Source organism: Rattus norvegicus, chromosome 13 (genome assembly GCF_021556685.1).
Source record: "Rattus norvegicus strain SHRSP/BbbUtx chromosome 13, alternate assembly SHRSP_T2T, whole genome shotgun sequence".
In the NCBI taxonomy this organism is placed as follows: domain Eukaryota; kingdom Metazoa; phylum Chordata; class Mammalia; order Rodentia; family Muridae; genus Rattus; species Rattus norvegicus.
This window is the reverse complement of record NC_141546.1, coordinates 89692953-89714997: the sequence shown is the minus strand read 5'-3', so window position 1 is coordinate 89714997 and position 22045 is coordinate 89692953. Positions and strand designations below refer to the sequence as shown.

Genomic DNA, 22045 nt, shown 5'->3' with positions numbered 1-22045 from the left:
TTAATCCTCCCTCTACTAGTCATATGACATTAATATGAAATTATTTATCTCCTGAGATTTACATTGTCTTCCTTTTAAGATAGCTGTTTTAAAGTCAAGTTACTATCAAAGCAAACTATGTTGAAGAGAATCAAGAAAGATGGTATTCAAGGCTGCTGTAGTAGTGAAGAGAACTGTAAATGTGGCCAAAACTGGGGTTGGGGATTTAGCTCAGTGGTAGAGCGCTTGCCTAGGAAGCACAAGGCCCTGGGTTCGGTCCCCAGCTCCGAAAAAAAAGAACCAAAAAAAAATGTGGCCAAAACTCACTCATATCAGTGGGACAGAGGGTAAAGTGCTTTCAAAAAAGGGGTGGGGACATTCCTGGACAGCTATGCTTGCATATTGGCTGTACCTGAAAGGAAGGGGAATTTCCTCATTCATGTGACCCGTGGTTTTGAAATTTAGAATGCTCAGCCTGTGCATATCATTCTATAGGGATCCGGAGGTAGTCATTTTTAGCTGTTGGGTTTCTCCCCAATAATGGGGAGAAATGCCTTAGAGAACAGCCAGAGTGAGTTACAAAATTGGATAAGGAGCTTTTGAAAAGACATACAACTCAAAGGGGGTTGGGGAAGGGAGAGAGAGATTTCATATTAACAGTTTCTAAACACAATGGAGGGTCAGGGGGGTACAATCCGGAAGTGGATCTTGGGTGAGGCATGGTCATCTAGGGGTACTAATAAATTGGTTCCCAGGAATCTCTTGGCAAAAAGAGGGCAGACAGGAAAACAAAGTAATAGTTAACGGCAGAGAAAAGGGTCTCCTGGGAGTGAAAGCAATGATTGCTAGTGTGGGTTCCTGACAGAAAGCAGCAAGGATCTGAGGCAGGTACTGAAAGCATGAGCTCCTGAAGAGTCAGACAAAGATCCTGAGGGTCCAGGACATGAAATAACAGTGATGGATAGAGGGTGACAGCATCAAAAGCAACAGTTGCAGTCTGGCATAGAACTGAGAAGTACCAGCCACAGAGAGAGAAAAATAAAACAAAACACAGACAAGTGCTCCCATCAAGAGGACGAGATGCTCCCCAAAGCTGTTTTATAGTCTTCTGTGGTCCTTCTTCCAGACTGTCTCTCATTCATGATGGATCCTCCTGGGGTATCCTCCCTTGAATAGGTTTTTCTCCTTGACAGCAATTAACAGTTTTGTAACAGTTGTAATGATAAGTCTGGGAACAAGGTACAGCCCTTCTTAAAGGCTTCAGCTTCTATTTCCAAGGCTGACCCAAGTTCTGGTGATCACCTTGCCCCTTTAGAGGAATCATGTTTAAAGTTTGATCCATATAAGGAAAATGTTTAGTCCCCACTTCTAATGTCTAAGTCATGATTTTCAAGAAATATTAGTTACTAATGATTGGTAGCATGGTCAGGGTTAAAGGTCAAACTTCTCTGAAGTGAGTTTTGTGAGTCTTGATAGAAAACAGCCAGAAAAGAACCATGGTCTAGGACAGACTTCACATACAACAACCCATAGAAAGACTAGAGAACAGCAGAAATTATGTCTGTTGGAACTAAGAGCTTTGTCAAAACTAGATAAGACTGATGAAGCTAGAAAATACATGCTGAAAGGGACTGGATATAGATCTCTCCTGAGAGACACATCCAGAGCATGTCCAATACAGAGTTCAATGCTAGCAGCAAACCACCGAACTGAGAATAGGAACCCCTTGGGGGGAATCAGAGGAAGTACTGAAAGAATTGAAGGGTCTTCCAACCCCATAAAAGCAACAAAGCCAACCAACCAGAGCTTCCAGGGACTAAACCACTACCCAAAGACTATATACATGGACTGACCTAGGGCTCCAACTGCATATGTAGCAGAGAATAGCCTTGTTGGGGCACCAGGGGAAGGGGAAGCCCTTGGTCCTGCCAAGGTTGGACCTCCAGTGCAGGGGTATATGGGGGGCAATAAGGGGGATGTATAGGGGCAATACCAGTATGGGGGAGGGAAAAGGGAGGGAAGGATTATGGACAGGAAACCAGGAAGGGGAATAATGTTTGAAATGTAAGTAAAGAAATATATCTAATAAAAAAATGCTTGAAGTCTAAAAGCATAAATTCTCTACCTCAAACTCACAGTGGCTTTGGATAAAAGAAGAAAGGCAGTGGGAAGCAGGGGTGCTTTAGAATAGTAGGGCATTGAGTAAGAAGAGGCGATTGTTCCTCTGGGTGGGTTAGGATCCGTGGTGCAGAAATCTATGCTATCAGAGCTGGTGGCTCTTGACAGTTGACTGGCCAGCATGCAGTATTATATTAAAGTTGTTCCACAGTCTCAAGGATGTGCAGGTCCTTTGGTTACAGCCAATAGCAGTCAACTGATTAACCTCTCTTATCCCTCTCTTCCACAGCCTTGCCTACACAATCACATAGGACATCTTGGAAGCTTTGGAATTATTTTCTGACAAACACAGGGTCCATAGTCAAGCCAACCTGGCACCAAATTCCTCCTTATGAGACCAGTACACTAACTACCTTTTAAGCTTTCCCCTTGACATAGTAATACGAGATTAAAAGCACCCCCTAATAGTCTCTAGTTTGGATTAGTGATATCCTTGGTACTAAACACCACATAGGCAGTTGTCAATCAGCAATAGCTGATATTGCCACCCTAGTTAGCCTGGTGACTAATCATCCCAACAGCATAGACTAAATAACCAAAGTGGATACAAGCACAAGGCTAGTCTCACTCTTATTGACTTTCACCCACTCCACCGGAAGGTGTCACGAGCTCACTGTTGATACCTTCACCATTCCTCTCAGGCTACCCATGGATTTCGTCAGTAACAAAAATGAAATATTATGGTGGCCACTAGAAATGTTTCCGAAGAAAATTTTAATAGTCAATTAAAAATCTTAGGTGCCATATGCTAGCCACTCTCCTAATGAGCTTTGTACCTTTATAGATTTAAAAAAAAAATGTTGTTACCAAAGATCTGGTAATGTCAACCTGGCATGTGACTTCTGAGGAAACAGGAGAAATCTGCTTACCCCTTGCCCCCCAAGAAAGCAATGAGGACTGCACAGGGAAATGATTCTACCCACGTTCATCCTGGTGAATTGATTGGGCTCACTTACAGACCATGGGTGAAGGTTGACTTACAGGAGCATAGATCATTTAGATCACCCATGTTAACAGGAAGGTCTCCCCACAGGTGATGACTCAAGAAAGCATTGTTCCTAGAGCTCAGTACATGAACTTCAGGCAGCATAGCCAGTGGAAAAGTCTCTTTTCGAGTAATTGTTTACTGTTGTATAATCTTGGGGATCTGGTCTTGTGAATATTATAATTTTCTACATTCTACGTCTCATAAGTTTGGTCTACTTCCTGAATCTTACAAGCTTTCCTTGTTTAGGGAATATCTTTCAATCCCAATGGAATTGCAGCATACCACTACGTCCCCTATCACCACCACCTCCATCACTACCACTACCACCTCCACCATCACTAACATTACCACCACCACCACCACCACCACAGTCACTATCACAATTACTACCATATATCCTTCAGTCAGTGAATACCAAATTTTTATCACGGAACTCAATAAGCCTTCTGCATAAAGCCAGCCCTCTGCTAATGCTGTTGAGAATGCCATGGCTGTTCACTAATTAGGGATGTGCTTGCTGGATAAACATTCTGTATGCGTGCTCAGAAGCAGAGTCAAGACATTGTCTGAAAATGTCTCTAAACATTTTGAAAAAGAACCACAGACCTTGGAAAGGAAAAGAGGAAGAAAGAAAAATTTCAAACAACCCTGTGTTTTGTTTGCTTATTTAAAATGGACTGTAATTGTCTTTTTATTCCCCTCTACCCAGTCCTTCCTGTCACCCTGCATGTGTCCTGAACCGCAGATGATTAAACAGAAAGCCTGCTTCTCACAGGAGAATGATAAACCCAACAGCGGCTGTCCTGTTACAGAGAAGAGCTAAGAGCAAATTGATGGTTGTTAGTGATGTAATCAAAAAAGCCAGCTTCTTTGGGTATACATATTAAAGTGAAGAAAAGCAGTAGGAAACTCTACAGCTCTGTTGACAGCAGTAATGGGGTGCTCTCCCAGCACTGCCTGTCTGTCTGTTAGCATTTGTAATTACACTGTAAACATTAACTCCATTACTCTTCTGTCTCCATTCCGCATTTGCAACATAACAACCATTTTGCTTGTTTCCTTTCTACTCACAGAAATGATCCAAAATTGCCTCTGTAGATATAATATCATCATCTATTTGAGGGAAAAACAGTGGTTGTACAATTCAGATGATATTTTTAAATATATAACCTAGAGTTATTACAGTGCATAAATGAATAAAAACTCTTTGTTCTTCAAGGCAGTTTAGAATGTTATAAAAACATCTCTTTTTTCCTATTTATGTTTTGTCCAAACTGAAAGGCTGGCTTAGTTTAATAGCTAATTTAGTTATAGAGAACTTACAGGGCTGAGTAGTATTGCATGCCAAATGGGGAAACGTTGTTTGGCCACACCTTAATCCACAGGTGGATGAGCTCTTATTTAAGAAGAGAGACTTTATCACTGAATGAAACTAAAGAATTCAATTAAATCTTCCTGGGTTATGTGGATGGGCTATACAACTGGTTGAGGAGAAAAAACTTTATAGGAGATTAAGAATGGAGGCTAGAGAGAAGGCTGTGTGACCAAGACCTGCGTGGATTCCACTGACTGTGAAGAATGCTGGCAGCTAATAAACACTGGAAGAGACTGGATGTGCATGCTCCTTACCCTTCCTGTTAGACTTCCAGTCTCCAGAACTGTGAGGGAATAGATCCAAAATTTTTATGCCACTAAGTTTTCCCTAGGAAATTAGCATGAGCATATTGTATTATCTAGACCACAGCCCTGGAAACAGCAGTTGTCTGCTTCACCTGTGAAGCAGCTAGTTGACACATAGGAAATAAAATGCACTTAGTTAAAGAAATGTTTGTAGTACTCTAAATCAATTAAGTATGTCAATAATTAATTTGCTAAAATTGGGCCATACTTTGAGCTTCCTCGTGCTTCTTTCTTTACCAAATTACATTTTTCAGATCTTTCTGTCATCTTCATGGCAAATCTGACTACAATCAGTGTATAGTAACCATGCCACAACTGGTTCAAACTTCCCTCTACTTGACAATTTAGCCTATTACTTCTGGACTCAGCCTTTCAATTTTTTGGGACACAGGCAGATTGCAGCTTAATTATTTGACAGAATACATATGAATATTTTCCAGTAAATTTCTAGTAAAGTTCTTTGTTGTCCTCAAAAATACATTTCAATAACTAAAAATTAAAAATAAAATTTCCTCCCTATTCCCTGCCAAGGGTATACTTGTTCCCCTTTTAAAGAAGGACTGGAAGAGCTTGAAAGGGCTCAAGACCCCATATGAACAACAATGCCAAGCAACCAGAGCTTCCAGGGACTAAGCCACTACCCAAAGACTATACATGGACTGACCCTGGACTCTAACCTCATAGGTAGCAAAGAATAGCCTAGTAAGAGCACCAGTGGAAGGGGAAGCCCTTGGTCCTGCCAAGACTGAACCCCCAGTGAAAGTGATTGTTGGGGGGAGAATAGGGAGGGGAACACCCATATACAAGAGGAGGGGGAGGGGCTAGGGGGATATTGGCCCGGAAACCGGGAAAGGGAATAACATTCGAAATGTAAATAAGAAATACTCAAGTTAATAAAGAAAAAATGGAAAAAAAATATAATTTCCTTGATAATAATGGCAAAATCAGTATAACAAAACAATAAAGTTAATGAAAAATGAGTTTAACATTTAATGCCATTGATTAGTGTGAAATAATCATTTAATCTAAAATTTACATACAAGATACTAATCTCTGTTGGGAACAAATTAACCCAAAGGGTTTGCTTTGGTATAAAAACCTATGAAATTAGGCTGTATTGGTCAGTGGTTTGAAAGTTTATTATGATAGATATTTAGTAATAGAGAAATTGAATGCATTTTACTTCTTTGGTAATTACGAAAAATCTTGGCAGCTTCTAACAGTGATCAGCTTTATTGACTGCTTTCTGTATTTCACAGTATATTCTCAGTAGTGAGAGAGCAATGTGTCTGAGGAAGAACTTAGGATATGAGCAGAGTGGAACTTAAAACTTTAGTCAAAGGGAAATGAACTGCTACTCATTCACAGGCATGGCCTTTCTCACATTTTCCAAAAGATTGGTTGGAGAAATCTTTGATTTTCTTGAACAAACCTGAAGGTAATAGGACTTTTCCAGTTAGAGTTGGGGATGATTTATTTCTTCTTAAGCCCTCACATAGAAATTTTTACACATAGCTATTTATGAGAATGGTTTCCTTCTCTCATGTGACTGTAGACATCTGATAATCATAGTGCCTCCTGGAAAATAATATATATCCATAGTATACTAATGAATGAATGCATGAGTTGAGCCATTTCCAGGTTATTACTGCAAGTCATTCATTCCAAGAAATGATTAAAAAGCTATGTGACAGGCCCAACAACTATCTTAGCCACTCTGTGACATCACTGGGAATAAGGCTTTCTAAAGTTCATTCCTCAAAAACTTGTAGAACGTGACACATTGCAGAGAAGTACACATTGGTCTTGCCAATTTAAAATTTATAAAGTGTTATGTTGTCACTGGACTTGTGGGTTCTTCTTTCTTCTACCCTTCTCCACCTCTTTTCTTCCTCCCTTCTCTGTCATCCTTTCCCCACCCTTTTGACATCCTAGCACAAGGGAGAAAAACAAAAAGAAGAAGAAATGGAGCGACATTATCATTAGACTACTTGCTGCTGATTAGGGGCACTGAGTCCCTTGAGGCAAGTTTGACCTCCACTGTCACTCAGCATTCCTAATTTCTTCTTGCTGTTTCCTCTTTGCACACGACTATTTAACAATCTAGAGTCAATAGCCCACCAATCGCCTCTCACAGCCCTAGCATTTAAAGACACTCTGAAAAGTCCCCAGAATTCCAAATGTCACACAACTGCAGAAACTATCTGCAGCTGGCAAAATCATGCCCATGCTAAAGCATGAGGCAAATCATAGGCTGCTGCTGTGGATAATCTGAAGCAGCCCCATACTCCACACCTGGGATTAAAACAAAAACATTCCCCCATAATATTGCTATGCCTTTCAAAGGAACCAGAATTCTCACTGCATTATGTGAGGCATTCATTTTTTTTAATTGACCTCCAGACAGCATTGTACAGAGCCTAACATAAATGCATACAGCTGTTTGAATGACCCCGCCTAATTGTCAGTACGGTCACATCCTGTATACCAGAAAGAGCAAGTGTTAGGACCAAGTAAGAATTAATGGGGATGATTTGAGCTCATGAGATCAATACTGTTGGACTGTGCCCTCTCTAAATTTTAAAGCAGAACTTGAGAAATACAGATAAGGAACTATAAAGGAGTGAGACCCATTATATAAAGAGAAGGGGCTGGAAATCTAAAATGATCTGAGTCTGCTGTTTGACAGCTCAGCCCTTTAAAGTCTCTCATGGAGAAGATTCAATCACTGCCGTTCTTTGAATGAATGCCCAGTGACAGTGAGGTGAATTGAGGGCATTCCTCTCTTCAATTCTGACGTGGAGACTTTGCCAAGAGTAGGACATAACAATGTCAATTACACTATCAATCTGACAGACCCAGTCAGGCAGAGGCTCTCAGCAGCACCATCTCTTTGTTTTGTCCCTTACCACTAAGATATGAAAAAGTCCTTTTGATGATGTTGGGTCACACTGAGGAGCTGGGGGTAGGTAAGATCTCTACAGTTCTACTTTCCAATAACATCGTAAATCTCTTGATAAGGTTTTGTTGTTACACATTAAAGGAGGTGGCTGGTCATCAAGGTTTTCAGTAGCAGACAGGAGCCAGAGTGTGGAGAGCAGAGTCCCCATCAGCGTTAGTCCCCTGATGCAGCTTATCTACAACTGACCATAGATAGCAACACAATGGACAGGACTGGAACACACATGAATTCCCTATATTGAATCACTGATTTACACATCCATGTGAGCTTTTCCCCATCTATTGATACAAAGACAGAACAGCAGGCAATAAAAGAAAGGGCCACGTGGCTTGCCCTTGTATGCTTTGTGTAGCTGAGGATTGCTAGGTTATCCTTTGAGTTCTGGTGACTCTATCACTGAGGCAGTTCCTTCTCAGCCTCCCTTTCTTTCTATATTTCTTTCCACTTCAGTGTTTCATTTTAGATCTTGCTACACAGTCCACGATAGCCTCAAATGAGCAATCTTCCTCCAACTTCTCAATCCCATCTCTTCTTCTTGAGCATCATAGCTTTGTGGGAGGCGCATGGGGCCTTTGATGAACTCCTGGCTCCTGGCTTTCACTGACTCATCATGTCTTATGAAGTCTTTTGGATTTGCCCTGTGCTGTAGCTACCTGTTGTTCAGTTTCTCGGCATTGGGTGGAGGTTGTGGTCTATCTCTTCTCCATAATTATCTATACCGCTGCCTTTCATCCACACATGCCCTGATGTCCAGCAGAAAGATTCTGATTCGATTCATCCCCCCACTCTGTGTGCCTGTCTCTGTCTGTCTCTCTGTCTCTGTCTCTGTCTCCGTCTGTTTGTCTGTCTCTCTGTCTCTGTCTCTCTCTGTCTGTTTCTCTCTCTCTCTCTCTCTCTCTCTGTGTGTGTGTGTGTGTGTGTGTGTGTGTGTGTGTTTAGCATAGGGTCTTTCTATCATAGGCTGTCCCAGAACTCCCTATCTTCCTATCTTAGGCCCACAAATGCTAATGTTAGTCCTGTCTCATTACACTTAACTCTTACTTTCCATCTGGCCTCAATATCCACAACTCAAGAGGCCGTAGGCACTTTGGGATGTAGTCCTGTTGTTCTAGTTCCTTTTACAGTCCTTGCTGTAGACTTCTCTGGTTGCCCCTTGCCCTTTAGCCCCTTCAACGGATTGCCTGTCTTTTCTATTTGCCATCCTGTAAGGATAGTTTCACCCTGGTGCAGGAGGGAGGGAGGCCGCACATTCATAAGCTTTTGGGTCTCTAAGGTTATCTGAGTTTTTCTAAAAAGATGGATTCTCATCCTCTAAGAGTCAACCACATAGTTTCTGTGAAATATTCCACTGCAACTTGTAAAGAAATTGCAAAACAAAATTCACTTGTTTCTTAGATATAACCTAATGAATCAGAATTGGGGATCATACTCTCTCAGCCCTCTCTTAAAGATTTTTGGCTGCTTGAGTCCAAACAAAAAAATCATTTCATTTTACTTTTGATATGTATTCCATTTGGCTAAAGTGGGACTCATCCCAGTCCTGGTTAGAGGTGTGTGTGACGTGCACAGATATATGAAACTGTTTTACTGTATGGTTTCACCAAGCACTGGGCCACACTGACAGAATAAAACCATGTGGGAAGAAGGTAGCTACACAGTTTCTGACGAGATAATCAAGCTTTAAAGGAGTTCACACTTTCCCACCATAGGTGCCCAAAATATATTAATTTGAAAGTCACAAAACCACAGATAGGCTGATCTTTGAAAGTTAACTAACATATTGTTACATTTCTGAAAGCTCTTGATATATGGAGTTTAATTTAAATTGTGCCTCTTTGCTCTTTAGGGAGGAGAGAGTAAGAATGCTAATTTTCAGTTTTATTATTGGCATATTATGTATGGTCAACTCTTATTCCTTTCTCTGCAGTGAACCTGTCACGGGGGGGCTCAGTCCAGAGAGGGGTTCTAACTCCAATGGGACTTCCTCCTGATGTGCTTAAAGCATTGAATTTGTGGTTTCTCTGTGTTTCAGTCCAACAATGTTTAACTTGAAGCAAGAATTCCAAGAAGAATCTCAATTCTTTAACTGTGTCCGATACTTAAGTTGTGGTGGGCTGCTGTCATTATCTGGTTTTCATTCCAACAACCCATAGGGTGAACACTCCCAAGCGAGATTTCCTTTAATCGCTTAATCCTAGAAATTCCAAGTCCACGTTTTTCTCATTATTTATCATCATCATCACCACCACCACCACCACCACCACCACCACCACCACCACCACCACCACCATCACCACCGCTAAAGTGATATTTTTCTTTTTGTATCATCCTTCAATCTGAATAATCTGTCTTTGACATAGCAGTTTTTATAAGCAAGCAAATATTCCCTTTTCTCAGCTCATGCTCAGGAAAAGCAAAGGTCTCAAACATACTGTCATGTTTTCTGTAATCTCTTTGCTGCCGTCCACTCCCATTTCCCTAGGGCTTCTATCCGGATTCTACCTTTGAGCTTTGGGATTTGTTACCCTTAGCCTGGATTTGACTGCCCCAGGCATGCATATAGTAGATTCAAGTGGTTTTTTTTTTTCTCCCTTCATACTGATAACTCGAATGTTACTTTACCAGCAACATGTGACTTTCTTCACTGTAATTATGATGATTTGAATACTTAGTTGCTTATGGTCTCTCTACCCTCAATGAAATAGAATGAAGATTTTTTTTTTACTGACATCTCCTTAGCTTTTAGGAAACAGCTACCATGCAAAGTTGAGTGAAAGCAAAGTTAGAACGGGTGTGTTAATCTCACACAAAGGAGGTATTACTATGAGGCAGAAGTAGGAAGGAAGGTTATTGAACTATTATAAACTGTTCATTCCTCCAAGTGGAGACAAATGGTAACCTACATAGACTAGAAGAAAGCCTTAGAGTGCACAAGAAGAGGTAGAGCTCCCCTCAGCACCTGCTTCCTCATTTTCCTATCAGCTATGTGCCACTAGCCCCCTTTCCTGAAGGCATCCCCACCTGTAACAGCCCATATTTAGTGTCCTGACTCTGAAATACTCAAGTTAATCATTCAAATGTAAAGATCTGACTAGGATCCAAATGAGAGAGAGAACACATGCAGAGTGTCCATCTCGGTCTGGCTTATTTCACTCAGTATACCTCTTTCCAATCCATTTATTTATTGAAAATTTTATAATCTCATTTCTCTATATTGTTAATTGTCATAGACCAAGATTTAAAATGTTTCTTTGATTATATCTCATTCATATTAGTTATAGACAATTGAGAAAATGGGCTTTACATTCTAAGTTACATCCAATTTCAAACAGTGTTGAGATCTTAACTTTTTTCCCTCCATCTTTATTAAATTGGGTATTTCTTATTTACATTTCAATTGCTATTACCTTTCCTAGTTTCCAGGCAAACATCCCCCTAGCCCCTTCCTCTCCCCTTCTATATGGGTGTTCCCCTCCCCATCCTCCCTCCATTACCAATTATTAGAGAAATAAATTCTTTTTTTGTAGATGTATATGAATGTGATATGTGTGTAGGGGATGTGGGTTTGTGTACTTGTGACCATACTTTCCAAAGACTAGGGGAAACTGTCAGGTGTCCTCCTCTGTCTCTCGTTACATTCATTATTCAACCAAGACAGGGTCTTTTAACTGAATCTGAGACATGGTTGTCTGGCAGTTAACAAGCCATAGACATTCTTCTTCACCTCCCATAGCATTGGGCTACAAACAGCCATGGCCAGTTTTTTACATGGGTCCTGAGATCTGATCCCATTGCTTATACAAGTATGCTTACCCACTGAGCCATCTATCTAGTCCTAACAGTAAATTCTTTAATTTAAAAATGAAATTATAAAAGCATCATCACACACAAATATACCACAAGGTTCCTTTAAATAGCTATTTTAGTATGCATAAAATGTGACTTTCTTCACATGCCATAAAAGAAGCTTATACTCTTCTCTTCGAAAATATAGTAAGCCCACAGAGCAAATCCCATTTGTAGTCATAAGACAGAAATGCATATTCATTTTATTCAAAAATCTGACTCCAAGTGCCTCCCCCCACCATGGAAATGTAACAGAGAAAGCTCAGAGGAAGCTATCATGTTCAACCCTTGTTTGTCTGTCAAGATCTATTCTTTCTAAATTATGTTTCAATCTACCTATATTTCAGTAGTTATGCTCTGTGATCTTAACTTTCTCTCCTCCTCTGAATAAAGAAGAATAGGAATCCCATACCAAAGCTGAGAATCAGAAACTATGGAAACACTGTTTTAGCCCCAAACTAATGGCTGGCTTCAGTTCCAGAGATGTAAACACAGGAGCTATGAGACTTCAGTCCACCCTGTTGTGAGACAAATGACTAAGGCCAGTGAGCCTGTTGCCTGTTAGGGTTGGTCTTGTATCAGCACAATGCAGGTAACTGCAGGTGATGCCTATTAACAATTATAGTAACTGTATGGCATCTTTTCATCTTTCAACATTTCTTATGGTGCTTATGAATTTCCTTTTCCTTCTTCTGCACTCTTCCATGAGCTTTTGAGAGGGTGGTAAGAGGGACTTATCTGGGGCTGGTCCCATATTGGTTGCCTACTTTCTGCATCTTGGTCAGCCATGGGTGCATCCACCATTGTTCATCAAAAAGAGAGTGGCTTTACTGATTCACATTGGTTGCTTTTCTCTACTTGGCATGACATCACCTGTGGGCTTAGTGCACACTTCCTTTATTAAATTGAGACATGCCTCTGGTGTTCTTACATTCTCCAGGACTTTTATCATGTGGAGATGTTGGATTCTATCAAAGGCCTCTTCTGTAACTAATGAGATGATCATGTGGTTTCTGTTTTTAAATTAGTTTTTGTGATAGATCATGTATAATGATTTACATATGTTGAAATATCCTGCATCTCAAAAATGAAACTGACTTGATCATGGTGGATGGTGTTTTTAGTATTTCCTTGAATTCAGTTTGGAAATATTTTGTTGAGAAAATTTACATCTATGCTTACCAAAATGATTGGCCTAAAATTCTCTCTCTCTCTCTCTCTCTCTCTCTCTCTCTCTCTCTCTCTCTCTACCTCTCCCTCTCTCATCTTTATCTAGTTTTTGGTATCAGAATAATACTGGCTTAATAAAAAGAATTTTGAAGTATCCCTTCTTTTTCTACTTTACAGAATAATATGAGGAATATTTGGTGATAGTTTTTCTTTGGAGATCTGGTATAATTCTCTACTGAATATATCTGTACCCAGGCTTTAAAAAAGATACATTTCTAATAGAGAGTGCAAACCCGAGCAGTGAGAAAGTTTAGTAGCTAAGATGACAAATGCTGTACAAGAGATGGGCTTTTATGTTGCATTTTGTGGGGTTTTATGTAGATTCACATGTGGAGCTGCCTGCGTATGCCTGTGTGACTGTGTATGCATGTGTGCCTGTGTATACATATATGCATGTTTGTATGCATGTATTTGTAAATGTGGACCTACCTGTGTGTGCATGTGTGCCTGTGTATGTATGTATGCCTGTGTGCCTATGTATGCATGTGTGATGGTCATGGGTTGACAGCAGTCAGCTTTCTTTATCACTCTTTGTGTTATTGCTTGTGAGACAAAGTCACTGAGCCTAAAACTCACCATTTCAATTATACTGGCTAGCCAATAACCCCCTGGGAGTGGTCTATCTCCATCTCCTGTTGTAGTTCAGGTACAAACTACCACACCTGGGTTTTTCAGGAGTGCTGGCATCCACAATCAGATCTTCTGCAAGCCATCTACACATCTTCATGTGGACCCTTGCCAATTTTGTATAATATGAATATTGTCAATCATGTCTGTCTGTTATATGCAGTTTACATACAACTTGTTTCATCTCTAGTGTCATTAGCATCTTAAGTCTCTAGTGGGTGGGTTTATAGTGTTGTAATGGGTTATAGTTTGCCTTGAGGCACATTGGAGTGCCTCTGTGCCTGGGTCACTGGCTCCAGCTGGTTCTAGTTGGTCTTGACTAGGGAGTTTCTGCTTTGCCAATGGATTTTATGGTGAGCTAATTAGACATCTCTGGTGTAAGGCCTTCAGAATCTCATTCTCCTCACCCTGACCCCATCCTTTTACTTCAACTCAGTGGCCCAGGATGACCTAGAAACATCAGAGACTTGAGAAGGAGGAAAAAATATTTAGTATACAGGAAGTAAAGGGAAACATCTTCCAAAAAATTATAGAAATGACATAAACAGCTGGCTACCTGGATAGTCCCCAATAGTCTATAAAATATTGGAGCACCATCTCTAGCCTTCTGCTGAGAATACCTGACAGATTGTGAAGGACTTGCTTACCCTGTATTGGTAGAGCTTGGCAGTTAACTTTCCTGTATCCATTTGTCCTTTCTGGACAACATTCTGTCATCACATGATGTTAGGGAATTTTCTTTGCCCAGTGGCTACCTTGCCATAAATGATGCCACCCTCAAATGAGAGGTCCTTTAGTATTCATCATCTTCTTCTTCCATATCAAGTGGGGTGCTTCCAGGAGTTGTCTCAATGTCTAAAAGATTTAAATTAATCAAAGTATCTTTAAATGTCATATTCTGTGGGTCTCTGAGGTTTTTGAAGACCATCTATCTATTTACAGAGTATCTGAACAAGCAAAGTTTGCCTTTACTAGATCTCTATTATCTGTTCAACCCACAATACATATTTCTATGATGATCTAGACTAATAGTTTGTCACATGAGTTTGACTGTCTGATTATTGTGTATTTTTAACCACCCCTAATAGTTTGTAACTATTCTTAATCATCGCAAATGGTTTGTAATAGCAGCTTTCAAGAAGACTAGAACAAGAGAACTATGTTGCATATTTTAAAATTATATGAGTACAATTCATCAAATAAACATTGAAAACACACATAATGTGTATCAAAAATAATCTTAAATTTGTATCAATATATAATAACCTATACCAATGTATCAAAATAACCTTTTTCTTATATCAATATACAAAATTCTGTACCAGTGTAACAAAATATAACCTCAATTTTGCATCAAAATACTAAGTTCTCTACCAATGTACAATTGTGGCTATAAAATGATTTTCAGTTTAAGAGTACGTTCAATAATCTACCCCCCTTTTTCTTACTTTTCCTATAATATTCCTATACATTCTTCTCTATCTCTTTTCCCTTACTAAAGAAAGAAAGGGGGAAGTGCGAAAATGAAAGAAATCCCTGAGTCTAATTCCTAAATTTTGCTTTATCCCTGTTCAAGACTTTAACTATTTTACAACTAGCCTCTGTTAAAAGATCACAAACATCCAACACCCATTGAAAGTCCAAAAATCAGCCACCCTATCTCTTGGAAATGAGGCATAGATTTCTTATAATTGCTTTCTGTTGATTCCTGACATCCTTTTTGGGACCCTAAGAAAATTAGAAAAATGGTTAGTCTTCAGAATGATGGCTGTAGCATTTATTGTCTAGTATCTGTACACTGAGAAAGGACAGACTTAAATGAAGTCCTGATTGGAACAGTCTGAAAGGGTGGAACAAATGAGCTAGCTGTTTTGAAGTTGTCCTGGAAGCAAGTCTTTAGAGAAAAAACCAATGATATAATCTGATGTAGGATTAGGCAGGAAGCTGGAAAAGTAAGACTTAGCATTTAAGCATCCTGAGGGTGAATCTTGTCATGGCTGTCCTTTTGGTTGATATTTTTCCCCCTGTGAACATGAAGCTTTCAAAGGTAATAAATAGTTCTGTACTAATGTATGTATGGGATGTGAAATGGGTACATATCAGTTAAAGATGATTATTTGCTCTCTGAGCAGAGGAAAGACAACTGTCTTTCTTTAGAAGTTAGTTTGATATATATTCAAACCAAAATAAGTTTCCTTCTATGCCATTTGAAAATATGGCATAATGAATCTTGAGGACCTTGTGGCCAACAAGAGATACTTTCTTATTTCTTATTAGGAGGCCTGCTTTACTTAGACTTATGAACTCCTCACTTGTAAGCAGACACTGTGCTTCAAATAGTCAAAAATGAATTTGAGACTCTGCTTTGAGGAATGCTTTTTTCTTCTCTCATACAATACATCCTAACTTCAGCCTCTTGTCCCTCTACTCCTTCCAGTTCCTACACACACACACACACACACACACACACACACACACACACACCCCAAGATCCACTCCTCTTCGTCTTTTTTTCTTCAGAAAGGAGCATGTCTCCTAGAGATATCAACCAAACATGGCATAGCAAAATGCAATAAAACTAGGAACAAACCCTCATATCGAGGGTGGACAAGGCAACCCAGTAGAAGGAAAAGGGTCTCAAAATTAGAAAAAGAGACAGCAACGCTTCCCATTCCCACTGTTAGGAGTTCCACAAGGAAACCAAGCTAAACAATAACCATGTATATGTAGAGAACCTAGCACAAACCCATACAGGCTCCAAGACTGCCACTAAAGTCTCTGTAAGCCACTACGAATCCTACTTAGTTGATTCTGTGGCCATGTTATCGTGATGTTCTGCTTGTAGAAATATTCTTTAAGGATTTGATTACATAACTGAGTATGTTGTTTATACTCTGATAAAGGATTCCAGATATTTCTGTGATGTAATCCAGTGGCTGTTGTACCTGAGAAGACAAAGCAGAAATGGAAGTTCTCTAACATCAATGAATCTTGAGGCTCTTGAAAATGAAAGTGCTCCATGCAATCAGAAAGAATAACACTGTAGTGTCATAGTGGTCTATGGCCTGCAGGCCTACTAAAGATCTAAAGACATTCTAGAGCTGGCTTGACATAATACAAGGACAAGATAAGGACAATCAGAAGTGAGGAGGGGACTCTTCTAGAAAGTTGTACTCATGCCATGGTAAGATTTATACCTGAAACATGGCATCCAGTAAACGTAATGACTAAAGCATTTAAATCAATGAAAGCGTAATATATGTATTACTAAGATACATCATTAGTAACTTTCTAACTTGCACCTTGGCTCACTAGAGAAATGTATTCACACTGACATTTTGGGTACTTTATCCATGCATGATCCTTCACTGCTTATTGCAATGATTAGAAGAGTTTTTACTGAAATGAGAACCCAAAGTGGAGGGTTCTTAATGTTAAATGCATAAACAAAAGGTTCATATCTATTTGTGTTTTTCTTTTTCTAGGGTCAGACATTGTTCAGTGGTTAATAAAGAACTTAACTATAGAAGATCCAGGTAAATAAATTATTTTCCCATTGCTAGACTCTTTTCTTTGTGGTTTTGATGAATATGTTTTTCTCAAGGCAATCTAAAGTAATAATCGAGCCAATCTCATGATAATGAATAATTAAACTTGAACAGTATGGTTACCATTTACAAAGTCAACATACATTCAACTAACATTGAATATAGTTGTATAATTTTTTTACAGATATAAAAATCCATTTCATTATTTAATTACAATTAATCGTGATTTTTAGAATAGATTTTATAGCTATATATCAATAAACAACTATACATGTAATCTATAGCAAATGATTATGACATATCTCTTTAGGATACTTTAAAATGAATCTAATTAATCTATCACTTTTTCTTAGTGCTATATTGGAATGATATTTATAACCATTTATGTTTTATAATTCTGAATTTTGGTTTTCTGTGTGTGTGTGTGTGTATGTGTGTGTGTGTGTGTGTGTGTGTGTGTGTGTGTGTGTGTGTGTGTAATACTCTCACTGAAATTCTGAACTTATTTATTCTGGTAGATATGATCAGTTCTGAAACAAAACTCTAAATTCCTAAGTTTGAAACAAGTTTTACCAGCTTGTATTTTGTGTGTCCTGGAAGAAATCCCTACACATGAGGCATTCAGTGACTTTTGAAAATATGATGTGAAAGCCTTTCAGGTGTGACCAACTGTTCAGGCCTGAAATACAAATAACCCTGATTCTGAGGACATGCTGACAATCCAACAACTTTTAAGAAGCTGCAATTCCAGCCACAGGAGGAGGAGGGTCATGGTGGAGGGCAGTGTGGCTGGTGCACCGACACGTACCGCCCTCCATCTACTGCTTATGTCTTCTGTTCCCACTCTTCAGATTAAGAGATTACCACATTAGAACTCTTTAAACTTGATACTGTGTGGAGATAAAAGAGTATTGCCCTTACTCTGTAATAGTTTAATGAAACCATGCCATCTGAAAATGTGGCTTGAATTCTGTATATATCAATCTATACATACCCATACTCATTTGATACATAAGCTTTGAATACACTTCCATAGTAGGTGTTAAACAATGAATGATGAAGCTGTTGTATGGCACTGTGCTGTCATTAAGTGAGAGACGAATTGCTTATGACAAAAAGAGGCCACGCTTTTGTCAAGGTCATGATTTGGTTTTATGCCATTGGTGTTCCAGATTTGCACAACTATAGTCATTCCAAAATGTACTACTTACTTACAACCAACAATACTAATCATATAGAGTATATAGATCAGAGTGTTAAATAAATTCAAAGGAATATTTTCAATAACAACTTTCTAAAATTCTGGCATTAAATTTACCCTATAGTCTATGCTGACTTGGAATTTACCATGCAGTAAAAGCTTTTCAGTTATATTATGAGAAACAACAAAGGGTAGTTTTTAAATTGTGTGTTTGTTTCTTTGAATGAACAACTTTACTCTATATGGAGTGTAAGCCTCTGTGTTAGGATTAAAGATATAAATTGCCATGGCGATTGTCCTGCTTGTGTAACATTGCACACAAAATCTCTCTGGTAACCATTCTCTTAACTCTTCTCTTAAGCACTGTTAATGACAGAGCTGACATTAGGAAAGTCACTTTGATGGACCCATGTATGGAGCTGTTTAGAAGGGAGACCGTGTTGTTATTAAAATGTCTTTACATATCCTGAACTGGTTTAAAAATGAGAGAGAATCTCATGCCTGGTTTCTGCCTGGCTGGTATTCTATCTGGTAGCATAATGTTGTTTGATACCCTTCCTAGAAAATCTGAAATTCTAAATTTCAGTAATTTGTTGAAATAAGGTTTTTGAAAAAAAATAGCTGAAAAAAGATAAGACCAATTGTGGACCCAATGACCTGGGTGGAGCAAATTTCGTGATCTTCAGAGTTTGTCCAAAACTAGGAGTATGCATTGTTTGCATAGTAATATTCAACATTTTGTTAAGCAAAGCCTAAGTCTCTTTCATTTCCATTAAAACAACTTAGTATCATTAGACCCCGAGGCACACTGTACTGTTTCTTTAAAAGAAATAAAGCTTAATAATCTTTTACTTAGAATTTAAGATTATTCTTAGTTATATTAACACACACACACATATATATGTATATATACATATATATATACACACACATTATGTACACATATACAATACAAACTTTCTTATTTTGGGTTTTATTGCTGTGATGAAACTCTATCACCAGAAAGCAAATTGGGTTTTATAGCTATGAAGACACACCATGATATTAAAGGGAAATAGTTAATTGGGGCTGGCTTATAGTTTCAGAAACTTAGTCCATCATCAACATGGCGGGACACATGCTGGTTTCCAGGCAAATATGGGCCTGGAGAAGGAGCTGAGAGTTCTACACCTTTATCCAAAGACAGCAGAAGCAGACTGTGTGACTGGACGTAGCTTGAGCATAGGAGACCTCAAAGCTTGCTTCCACAGTGACACACTTCTTCCAACAAGGCTACACTTTCTAACAGGGCCACTCTGTGTGGACCAAGCATTCAAACACATGAATCTCTCGGGACCACCTCTTCCAACCACCATACAAACTACCTTAACTACTCTTGTGTTGCTGTGAAGAGACACCCTAAACAAGACAACTTATAAAAAGATATTTATTTGGGGGCTCGTTTACAGTTTCAGAGTTTGAGTCCATGACTATAATGGTAGGGAACATAGCAACAAGAGGCAGACATGGCGCTATAGCAGTACCTGAGAGCTTTGATCTTAGCTATAAATTGGAGGGAGAAAGAACATATTTACTGGAGCTAGCATGGGTTTTTAAATACCAAAGCTCACCCCCAGTGACATAGCTTGTTTAAGAAGGCTACACCTCCTAATCTTTACCAAAAAAAATTCTATGACTTGGGGAATAATCATTCAAATCTATGAACCTATGGAAAGGGAGTTTTCTCATTAAAACCACCACAGAAACGTACAAGATTTGTCTAATGTGTTGGATTTCTTTGACCCTTCAGTCTAGTTGCGTAATACAGGAGCTACATGAGAATATTATAAGATGGGTGTCTTTGTCAACTTATTCCCACTTTGGTTCATTTAACAAATATTTTTGAATTCTCACTGGAGGCTATGGGAAAACTTCTCCTCCCTTGAATGGGAGATTGATTCAAAGCATCCTACTTTCTTTTTCAATGGTTTGGCTTCACTCTCCCATGATGCCTTTTAACCAAGCTATAATGAACCAAGCAGACTGTGATGTTAGGTCCTGTCTCTTCTTATCCATCCACACACACTGTTGCTAGGTAACACAAGCCCAAGAATTTCCATACCTGTAGTGTCTATGGCACTCTTGCTGGCCTCTCCAGGACCTTTGTACTTTTATTCAATGCCCATTTGGGTCTCTTTGGCTGGTGGTGAGGAGGGGGCAGAAATTAAAACAACTCAACGCAGAGCCTAGACTGACTTTTCCACCTGTATCTTGTGTTCCCATGAAGTCTTTGCTGTTGAATATGTGACATCTTCTGTTCAATGGCTTGTCTGCGAAAAGAGAACAGAACAAAAACCAAACAACAACATTAATAAGAACTGCTTATCATAGCATCCCCTGAGATTTTCCATGTCGCTTCCTGCTGTGTCTACTTGGTAGACCATTCATTGCTTCCTTATTGTTACCTCTTCCTATTAGCAGATGCCTTTCCTATGGACTGACAACTGTATGGTAGCCAGGATCTGTGTGTGGGAGCATAGCAACAGACGGCCTGACACAAGAAATGTGGGCTGCGCTCCCTAAAATCTACCCCCATTTCCTTTTATATTTTATCCTCAATTGAAAGAAGTTACTCCCACTTTCTTACCATTTCAAAGTCCAGGGTTCTCTGAAGCTCCCCATCTAGGACAGCCCACATAGTTTCTCTTACATTACATTATATACACAGTTTCTCTTACATCTTGTGGGTCACCAGGTACCTTTTGAAAAGCAGAGCAGATTTTTCAATATTCTCTTCCCTTAAATATAATATTTTTGCTTGTTTTCTTAATTGCTTAAAGCCATTCTTTAATGTTCATTAGGTTTTATTTTTGCCTTTGGGTTTGTTGTTGTTTTGTTTTGTTTTGTTTTGGGCTCTAAGATAAACCGTCTCAATCAGTTTCAGAGGAAGTACACATCTGTCTTAGCTGGTGATCTGGTAAATCCTTTGGTCACCTCCACTAGCCCGAGTTAGCATGACCGCTTTCTGCTCTGCTCTCTGAAACACTGTAGCCAGCTGGAAGGGCCATGCTATCGGACTTTCGGCATGTAAGAGCTTGCTCCGCTGCCAGCTAGGTAGTGTTTCTCTTACCCTGCAGCCTGCTAGCCCTGCTTCCTCATCGTGTTCTCAAGCATGATGGGAATTCCTGCTCATGTTCCTTTCATTATTAGCTCATTCATGACAGCAGACTAGGGACACAGAAACTGACATCTGTGCCTCTTAAGCCCACCCCGCCCCCGTGGTAAATATTACAATGCATCTTGGCTTTGTTTGCAAGATCTATTTCCCACAACCCGTAACAAGCTTATGGCAGGAAACCAATGATTTCTTGACATGGTCCTACTCACCTGTCATCTTTGCCTCCTCTCGCTGAAGGCTTAGGAAGCCACACTGATCAGAATGAAGAGTCTGAGTGACTGGGATCTAAAATGGGCTTCTCTTCTCTCTATCAGCAGTAGCAAGGTGCCCTGAGGTGCTGTGTTCCTTTAGTGGTGCCTAACTGCTGCTCCTAGCTCTCTGTCATCCCATACTCATACTATTTGAGATTCTTGTCTTCCTCGTGAGGCCTGTGACATAGAAGATGTTCCTGGTCTTTGCACACAGGAAGCGGTGATGCATGTCCTAGCTGACCAGTGGTCTGAGTGAGTTAATGCCTCTAACTGCCTCCTATGTTAACAATGCCTTAGCACTGTGCTTTGTGAAGGTTCCACAAATCAGTGTAGAAGCTGGCCAGAATCTTGATTTTGTTTTTAAATCTCACTCGTTCTGTTTAACTTTCTACAAAGAC

General features: G+C 39.5%; 1 protein-coding gene across 13 annotated transcripts in view; it reads left to right on the top strand.

Moving 5' to 3' along the window:
• The window catches only part of Rgs7 (regulator of G-protein signaling 7), a 433024-nt gene that overhangs the window by 290786 nt on the left and 120193 nt on the right, over nt 1-22045 (top strand). For 8 of the 13 annotated variants that reach the window (NM_019343.2, XM_087581505.1, XM_087581504.1 and 5 more), the window contains 1 exon segment: nt 16976-17026. The exons of the other annotated variants lie outside the window; for them this stretch is intronic. In NM_019343.2, coding sequence (NP_062216.1) covers nt 16976-17026 — 51 coding nt within the window. 13 annotated transcript variants of the gene reach the window in all.